The 9,797-nt window shown below is 37.2% G+C and overlaps 2 protein-coding genes across 3 annotated transcripts in view; one reads left to right on the top strand and one right to left on the bottom strand.

Annotated features, from left to right (window-relative positions):
• The window catches only part of LOC107714333 (disintegrin and metalloproteinase domain-containing protein 22-like), a 71,373-nt gene that overhangs the window by 13,234 nt on the left and 48,342 nt on the right, over nt 1–9,797 (bottom strand). For both annotated transcript variants that reach the window (XM_016520146.1, XM_016520147.1), the window contains exons 7-15: nt 7,078–7,147; nt 6,844–6,914; nt 5,916–5,990; nt 5,731–5,802; nt 5,117–5,283; nt 4,947–5,031; nt 4,752–4,842; nt 4,571–4,622; nt 360–459 (exon numbers count right to left, since the gene is read on the bottom strand). In XM_016520146.1, coding sequence (XP_016375632.1) covers nt 360–459; nt 4,571–4,622; nt 4,752–4,842; nt 4,947–5,031; nt 5,117–5,283; nt 5,731–5,802; nt 5,916–5,990; nt 6,844–6,914; nt 7,078–7,147 — 783 coding nt within the window. The remainder of the gene's footprint in view (nt 1–359; nt 460–4,570; nt 4,623–4,751; nt 4,843–4,946; nt 5,032–5,116; nt 5,284–5,730; nt 5,803–5,915; nt 5,991–6,843; nt 6,915–7,077; nt 7,148–9,797) is intronic.
• LOC107714310 (uncharacterized) overlaps nt 9,361–9,797 on the top strand; it is a 1,753-nt gene continuing 1,316 nt past the window's right edge. Inside the window, exon 1 of the mRNA XM_016520121.1 lies at nt 9,361–9,393. Within this exon, the coding sequence (XP_016375607.1) occupies nt 9,361–9,393 (33 nt within the window). The remainder of the gene's footprint in view (nt 9,394–9,797) is intronic.

Raw genomic sequence — 9,797 nt, 5'->3', positions numbered from 1 at the left:
ACTGTTACTTGTTCAATATATATATATATATATATATATATATATATATATAAGGGTTCTTTGAATAGTTCATAAGAAAAGCATTTATTTGAAACAATGTCTTAACTGTTCATTTTGATTAATGTAATGCATCCTTGCTAAATAAAAATATTAATTTCTATAAAATATGTAAATAAATAAATTCTTCCTGACACCAAACTTTTGAATATCATTGTATGTATAAAACTTTGTGAATAAACGTTCCAATTTTGTGGAAACCCGTGGCACTGGAGTTCTGTGGGTGCAGATTCTGTGTGGGTTTGGTGACGTACTAAGGAAAGTGATTGCTATGAACACAGTCAGAACTGAAGTGGCTTTACCTTTGAAGGTTTGTTGAAGAGACACGCACCACCTCCACTGTTCAGGAAATCATTATACTCTTCCACGTTACAGTCAGAAAATCTCTTGGGTAAGTAGAAGCTGTTAGAGAGAACCACAAAGCACTAGAGTCATACTGCCTAACTTTACTTTCACGCTCTATGTTTAACACAACCTATAAAAAAGGCTATAAAAAAGAGTGTTTGTAATGCTAACCAAAGTCTCACTGAGCTTAAACTGAAAAGCAACAAACCTTACCTAAGTCACCACGTTTACATGCACATTGTTTTCTGATTAAGGTATTTTAGCCATCATTTTGAAAACAATTCCTGAATGCTGCACATGTAATTATATTACAAATAAACTAAGATATGCAGATTCTTTCCCCACTAATCCTATATGGAAATACTGGAGGCGCTTACCAATAGAGGAGAATTATTTTTCTTTGGCCATATGTATATGTAAATGAACAAAAGGATGTTCCAATTACAAATAAAAAAGCATTTATCATTATTACAGGGAAATGCCAGCTGCCCTGTTCAGATTGGTTTATGACGATCAAGTTAAATCACATTTACATGACACATACTCTAAATAATCAGAATACGACCAAATTCCAAAATCAAATTGTTCATGTAAACCTGGTCACTGTTGTGGAAAAGTTCTCATGGGGGCAAATTAATGCTAAAAATTACAGGCTTGGGACGGAAAACAAGATTAATGTGAACTGGTCACACTGAATGTAAACATCAGTCTGGTTAAATGGGGAAATGGTTATGTAGCTACTGACTCTTTTTCATTCAGACCAGCAGAGGGCAGGACTCAGACACAAAGAACAATAAAACACATTGTACAAACAAACACAAGGGCTACAGCAGCCAGATTTGTTGAAAATAGGTTGTAAGAATCAGTCAATTCCCTGTATTTACAGGCAGACCTTTACCTCTTCAATATGGTGGACATGCAGTGTATTGCATTATATATAAATAACAGTTGCTAAATGCATTCACATCTACATTTACATTTATTGGTTGCTTATTAGCATGCATATTACTAGAAGACTGGCTGTTTATTAGTACTTATAAAACACATATGAATGCCTTATTCTGCATGACCATATTTTAGTCATGCATTTTTTCTTAAGAACACCCTGCAAGTTCACAAAACCTAGTTTGGGAAACTCTGGTCTGAAATACCACTCTTTCTTTTTAGGTGAATCCTCTGATTCTGATGACCCTTTCCTCATTCTTCCATCTGCATCCAATAGATGCAAATCACAGTTTATCCACTTGTAAACACAGAGGTGTGGCAGTACGTTCAAACTGTACAAGAACGCTGAACACTGCTCAGCCTGTATCAGCTGGGTCGCTGCCCTCAATATCATTCCGAGGCTTTAAGCACTATTCCAATCTGTGACAATCTGCAACAATGCAGTTTCAGGAATCCTTAACCGGAGACTGAGAATCAATAAGTGCATATCTCACAGTATGCCATGTGTAAGTGGTTACTCTTCGTTTACCAGTGGCTAAGCGTGATCCTGGAATATCACGGCACCTTGTCTTACCTGCTTGAGTAATTAATTTTAAAGTGTTGCAGACATTTTCACAGGATTGTTAACAACTGGTAGACATACTTAAAGGGGGAAAACAGAGAACACAAAACATCCTGCCACATTAACAATGGAGTTAGTGGATCAGATCGGACATGCAGGCTGCACGGAAAATAAACTTCTCAAAACATCCATCAATGGAGAGACAGATTGACATGAGCATGTCTGTCTGAAAGGCCATTGATACTAGTGTTAATAACATGAGCCGTGAGAGTGTGTTGTAGCTTTCAGGAAATTATGGATATATATATCAAAAACAACCCAACTACATCATATGTGCATGTTGAAACCAGAGGACTTTCTCATACTCAGAAGTTTGGACTTTTTGCCCCACTAGTCCCATATTCTCCTGATAGTGAGAAAGTGCTTAGCTCTGTGTGGTGATTACAACACTTTTTCTCTTAGTTTTTCATCTTCTACACATGGTATTTCAGTTTGGAGGTCCAAAGGAGGAGTTGAGGAAACCTTTGCATTGAAAAAACTGTTAATGACTAATATATGTGTTCAGAAACATGACTTGTGAAGAGAAGAAGTCTTATTTGAGAAGCTAAGCAAACAGCAAGACGGAGGGTGAACACACACTGAGAGTGCTGGTGTGAATTTCAGCTAACGTCCTGTCAGTAAGCCATTATACATCAGATGGCAGATGGCAGTCACTTTTGTCACCATAATTCTGATTATCTAATTGTATTATAAAAGCAGACTTTTGTATTTAGAGGTAGACTGTGTGTGTGTCACACATGCTTTATGACATTTGGCATCAGCATGAAATCATGATTGTTCTGTTCTTTTGAGTATGAATGACTGCAGACAGTTTTAAACACTTTAAAGGGGACATATCACGGAAAATTTGATTTTCCTCGATCTTGTGAAATAAAAGAGTGATACTGCAATTTTGGAACTCAAAACTTCCATTCCAAAAAAAACTATGCTGCAAAAAAATCTTTATACTTATGACCATACAAGGACGTAAACTGGTGTTCAGCTACTTGATTTTGTTGTGGATTTTTTTTTTTTTTTTTGCAGAAAGGCTTTTACTTAATTATGGTAACGTTCAAACTATATAGATCCTGACAACAGCAAACCCCAAAAAAGCCTGTTTAATTCTAGGAGGTGGAAAATACTGAAAAATCTTAGCTAATATTATCAGACTGAAATGCATGATATGACCCCTTTAAACTGAGAGGACCCCTATAACCCTCTCTTAACGAAACATGTCCCACTATGAGCTATCAGCCGAATTAAAAACCAGTAAAAAAGAGAGCACATAGGAAACTGCAGAATATTCCAACACAATGCAGCTTCTGCCATATTGCTCTCTTGACTGAATAAAATTGAGGCCATAATGCTATTAGATGGAGTGAGGGGCTGAAAAGACTCAGCAGCTGACTGGTCGACAGGACACGAGCGAGTAGCATGACACAACCAAGCGTCTGCTCACCTGCTGTCCCATTCGGGATTGAGGGGAAATGCAAAAGGTATTAAAACACATGGATAAAGACAAACCAACACACACAGACGCACACTATGACATGAACAAAATCGCTTCACAGGTATCTGATCACTTCACATCAAAGCATTTCTCGAATAACCACTGTGAACATTTCTGACTGTTTTAAGCATATATACTAATTATTAGCTGTGGTTTGTTATTCTGTTAATACAATTTTTCAGTTTGACACTGAAAAACACTGTCTGTGAATGTTAGATTGCTAAAAAAAAAAAAACGTGAACAGTGAAATTTCAAAATCCACATGTGAAATGTCAACAGTGGAGAGCCAAACATAGAAAATCGGACTATAATGATCAATAACACTTTCTCATGACATTTTGAGGATATCATGTTCTAATTTTACACAGGAGTTCATATTTCAATCTTACAAAAATGCTCTATTTCAACCCAATATCAAAAGAAAAAAATATGTATTTGGCATAAAGAAAACAGTATTTTAGAAATAAAGTTTTATTTGCAGTGTATTTTGATGATAATTAAGAACATTAACATTCATCTGGATGTCATCTGGAGTTTTTGTGTAATGTTCAATTGTGATTCTTATTACTTTAATACAATAAAATAATTCATTTTTGGCACATTACAATAATAAGACTTGATTTTAGGCTGAAATGTGAAATCTGCATATTTTGTGGAAGGTTTTGTGAGATTCACCCTCACAGATTGTAATGCTAATTTACCCACCCATCAACAGTCTGTGAGGCTCCCGTGAAAATGAGAACAGGACACAAATACGAGTAAGCGCTGAGACAGATGAATTGAGAAGCCAAATTATTTACTGCCACCTAGTGGAATTCATGAAATAGTGTTTAAATCTGTCTCAAAGTTTCTCACTGGCTGCCAGTTAACAACATCTGACGTGACAGAAAGTGTTATGGATCAGTGAGTGGCACAGATTTCAAACACTGTTACTTTGACTACATTTAATTTAAAGTTATTTAAGCAACAAAACACATGAACACAGACTCAGCACAAAGCATGACAGGCTGTTTCAGTAAGACTAATGTGCATGTCCAATAGGGTCTCAAAACGTAAGTGAGTTATGTGTATGTGTTAGGAAATCTGGGAAATCTGCTTTATTAGAAACTTACCCAACATCATCCATTATGCAGCCAGACCATTTATCTTCACACTTGCACTCCCCTGTGAGGGAAAGACGAAGACGGATTACAGTGACAAACTATGAGAGTCTGTTTGTGTGAGTACTCCTGTATTTACTGCCAAAGCACATACAAAAAATATAAAAGTTGAATAGGAAACGAGAACACTCACCATTTAAAATGCGTTTCTTATCAGAAAATATGCCGATATTTTGTCCTAGTGACTGGGCGAGAGCTATGGCCATTTCTTCGGTCTTTCCATACTAACAAATTAGAGAGAAAAAACACCCAAACAAAAGCCTTTGAGACTGATAAACAGATTAATTTTCATTAGTTAAAAGCATCTTTCATAACCATAACCACAAACCTCATTGACTCCGCCTCCTTTAGTGAGTGAGCAGACTCCGCCCACATATGAGGCTCCTCCCCAGTTGCTATGGAAACGGTTGCCTCTAAAAGAAGAGAGAAAACTGATTAGAAATGCCACTTTACCTGATCATAAAACTAATGTCTGCTGTGTATTTTTTGATAACTCACGAAAAAAGATGAACGGAGTCACACTTTTCTTTAATAAAGTCTCTTCGGTACTTCATAAACTCTCGTAATGTCACCATGGGATCGTCATTGATGTTAAATCTGTTGTCTGCAGCCCATGTTTCCATCGCAACCAAGACAATTCTAGTGTTGAGTTGCTCTTTGAAGTACTGCAGATACAAACAAAAATGTTTTATTAACAAGAGGTGAACAAAGAATTCTATCTTTTTCATGTAAATCTGTAACCACAAGACACACATGATGACTGCAGGATGATGGATGTTTTTTTTATTTTTTATTCTAGAGCTCAATTTGACATATTGAACAACAGAGTGAAGCAGATAAATGCCAACTGTCTCTCACAGAGAGAGAGAGAAATGGAGGGATGTTTATGTGACTGTCAAGGGCAGACAGACTGACAAACAAACAGATAAAGCAGCTCATGACGTGACTGTCAGAATGCACAAGGTCTATTTGTCTTGGGAAACCGATGAGGATCAGCCTTCTGTTTAATGGATATACAGTGTAAGAACAAAAATTATTAAAAGGATATATTATTAAATATATTATTAAAATTAATAATAGAAGACTATGAATTGTATACATTAGCAACTTACCAGATCAGCCATATTTACAACAGATTTGGCGTAGTTATTCGTTTGTCCAACGGAAAGGCGATGTTTCTTGTACTGGGAAAAATTCATGTGAATACATATTAAAATGAATGCATTGCAGGCATTAAGAAAGAAAACAATGATAAATTGGTTAATATGTTGGTTAATATGTTGGTCACTCAACTTACCATTAAATGATCATTTATGACCATCAGCTCTATATATTTGGTCTCATCTGAAACACTCCGTGGATTTCGCGATATCTGTGTGAGAAATTTGACAGTGCATCATTTTCATGTAGTTTATGACTCTGATTAGCTCTGAGACAGTGACAAGAAGAGATTGGAATCGTAATGAATCTGGATCCAATTCCAATTAAGGAATCTTGTTACTTTACGATTCCATAAACATTTCTTTTAGTTTTGAAGAAGAAATTAATACGTAAAGTGTGGAAAATAATTCTTAATGCATTCAATACTATCAGCAGCCTGTTACGAAATAATTAGATGATTTAAGATCTAAACGGAACAGTAATAATTCAAAAATATTTTTTTATCCCAAAAAACAATGTATCACACACTCAGAAGTTTTGTTCATTATTGTGCATAGACTGACATGCACTGACATTGCGTTGTCATGACAACAGTAAAGTTTAACAGTTGCACTGATGTGAATACTGCATATTTTATTTATATTTTGTTAAAGCCTTCAGGCAACATCAGTAGAAAAATGCAGATGTTCTAGAACAACAGAATCAAATTATTATTCTATTATTATTTAATATGATATAGTATTATATCATTTATATAATATTATTCCAATATTATTTTAAAAAGGAAAGCATTCTGAACTATTCGTGATTCCCAATCCTAGTGACAAACATGTTTCATATCATCACCCTGCAGCATGCAAAACATGCTTACTGCAGAGAAACAGCTGATCTATACATTAGTGCCATAAAGAGTCCACAGCACTGCTGCAAATATTTGATGGGGATGAAAAGAAAGACACAGAAGAAACAGAAAGAGAGCAGCACTTACAACAGCACTGAAATCACATCAGATCACACACCCACAAACACAAACAATGAGCCATGCGTGTTATAAGTATACACACCTGTCTCCTTTTCCTCCTGTGGGCGGCACTAGACAGTGGAGGGTTCTGGAACGGTGACTCTGCCAGGTGATCTTAAACAAATATTAACTATCAGTATGGACAGTTGAGCACAAAGTGCATGCACACAAAAATAACTCATTCTGCTTTATTAATTATCACCCATGGGCCCTTATATATAGTATACTCATGCTATATACATCATGCTTTATACCTGAACACGAGAATGGTTCATACCTGCAGAAATTAAGTCCTCTGGGGGGTCCAAACCAGGAGACTGATAAATCATGTGCACATGAACCTCCTCCTACAGGGAAAGAATCCGAGGATATGATATGATTCATATTTGTCAAATACCCCTATGTAACACTTAAGAGAGTTTGATGAGACACACTGTTAAGTTTTTATAAGAAAGAGACAGACAGCACATATAATCACATTTCGATTTAGGCAATTTGTGTCTAAAAGTTCTAAATGTACTAATTACAATATTTTGTAGGCCTAAACAAGTTTGTTACAGTATGTTACGGTTTTGTTGTTTAAATTAATTTTCCTCAAAAGATTTTTTAAATGTTTATACAGACTTTGACAAAAAATATGACTATCCTATTCACAAATGTGACATCAAGCTTATTGTGAGGAAATAGTTAAGACAGTTTAGAACAGTGATGGGCAAACTTGGCCCTTCCAGGCCACTTTCCTGCAGAGATTTGTTCCAACCCTGATAAAACTCACCTGCCTGTAGCTTTCTAATAGTCTTGAAGACAATGATTAGCTGGTTCAGGTGTGTTTGATTAGAGTTGGAGCTAAACTCTGAAGGAAAGTGACCTGGAAGGGCCAAGTTTGCCCACCCCTGGTTTAGAAAATACGATGGAAAAGTGGAAAATGAATGTTTTGACTACCGTTTGTTGGAGGCTCTAAAATACAACCTGATTTGCTTGAGAGGAGGCTCCACAGACTGTCGTTAAAATTAGCAACAGAATTGTCTTTTAAAAGGCCATTGTATGATTCGCACACTGTTAATTTGAATATTTATACTGGTTTTGCGTTTATTCACGTTACACTCTAACGTTATAGTTTAATAGCACGACGTCACGCCGCACCCGCCTCAGTGAATTTGTGCTCACTCCCGAAGAGTCCCCAAACACAAACACTACACGACGAAACCGGACAGAAGATCACCGATTGTGTGATAAAATGACCGTTATATCACCAAAAGAGTCATTTAAAGCACACTGTTAATCAGGTATGTGTGCGATATATTGGTCCTGAGAGCGTCACTCGGATGAAACTAAAGCGCAACATGTTGTATCATAATGTTAGCCGTTAGCTGAGATTATCTTGTTAGCGCTCGAATATACTCTTGAATTAATCAAAACAAACCATAAACCAAAAACACCACTTCTGAGCTCGTGAAAACACAACAAATGTAACTTTAAAATAAGTCGCTTCTGATAGACACTGCAAGAAAATCCTTACAGAGATGCGATTGTCTGACATCTATTGTTGTAATGACAGCACGCACGTTACGCAGAGACATACATTTACTCTCCATGTAAACAGTACACATCATGCCTGTTGTACATATGCACAGAGACATTTATTGTAGTCTACGCTTAGAAACACACATTAACGCTTAATACACACACACTCATACTTAATACGACACATATTTAAGCATTGCAATCATCACTGGATTTGGCTCATCTTTACTGTATGTCTGTGAAGGAGCATTACAATAAGACTTCCAGTACACTTTCTAAATTTACATACAATGGTATGAAAACTTTTACTTTGTAAGCAAATTACCTGAAGACTGCAGAATAAAATGAGAAAAAAACATGACGCTTTTTTCTCTCGTCATTCTTCTCCTTGACTAAAAATGTAATTTCATGTCCCCTTTCCCCACAAGGTTTCAGTTTTTTCCTGCCTCCAGTCATGTCTTGTCGTGACGTTCATGCCACCAATGCTTTCGCCTTCATCATCGCGATGCTGTCAGTGGGCGGTCTGACCGTCACCACGCTCATTCCCCAGTGGAGAACCACCCGCCTGCTCACCTACAACCGCAATGCCAAAAACGTGACCGTGTACGACGGCCTGTGGACCAAGTGTGTGCTGCGAAATGGTTCTTCGGGTTGCTATTACTTTGATGCAGACTGGTATGCGAAAGTAGACCAATTGGACCTCAGACTGCTGCAGTTCTGTTTACCTGCTGGTAGGTGCTCATGATGGGTACAGTGAACTCGTTCTTCAGTTTATAAGGCTGTATGAACTACTTTTTCCTCCCTAATTCCATGTTTTCCATTTTAATAGCTTAATTTTAAAGAGGCCATATGATGCTTGTTACTGTTTTCTTTTTGTATGTGTTTATGTATAAAATCTGCAAAGTTACCACAAAACCACAAAGGGATTTATTCTAGCAAACAGAGAACACTGCTCCAGACTTGCCTAAAATGCACTGATTGAAGTCTAGATGTTACTTCTGCAAACATCTACATCACAGTTTGAAATCTTAGCATAATGCCTGCCCAAAGGCATATGCAAAGTAAGAAGGTCAGGTGAACTGTAGTCTCAGCCTCAGACGTCACGCCCACGGACCGTTGGCTGAATGCCTGATACATACAGCACACAAAACTGGAAACACTTAAAGGTCCCCTGAAATGCTTAGAAACACGCAGCGTTACTCTGTGTTGACGTCATTTGAACTGAAACAGGAAGACAGGGTGGGACATATCAAGCAGCCCCGCCCCTTTTTAAAATAGCCAATAGCGTTCGTTTATATCACAGCTTGGACTAGAGCCGTTCAGAGCCATTGAGCTCCGTAAAACCGCATTAGACAGGGTATGCCAGCCACAATCTCATCCATATTGCTATAAAATATAGCATGCTGTGTAGAATTCAAATAGCTCCGATACACTTTGTGGTCTGCGCCGACTCGCGCATGTGATCCGCTCCGT

The sequence above is a fragment of the Sinocyclocheilus rhinocerous genome, unplaced genomic scaffold (genome assembly GCF_001515625.1).
Source record: "Sinocyclocheilus rhinocerous isolate Xijiao unplaced genomic scaffold, SAMN03320098_v1.1 scaffold629, whole genome shotgun sequence".
Classification (NCBI taxonomy): Eukaryota; Metazoa; Chordata; class Actinopteri; order Cypriniformes; family Cyprinidae; genus Sinocyclocheilus; species Sinocyclocheilus rhinocerous.
This window is presented reverse-complemented; position numbering and strand designations above follow the sequence as displayed.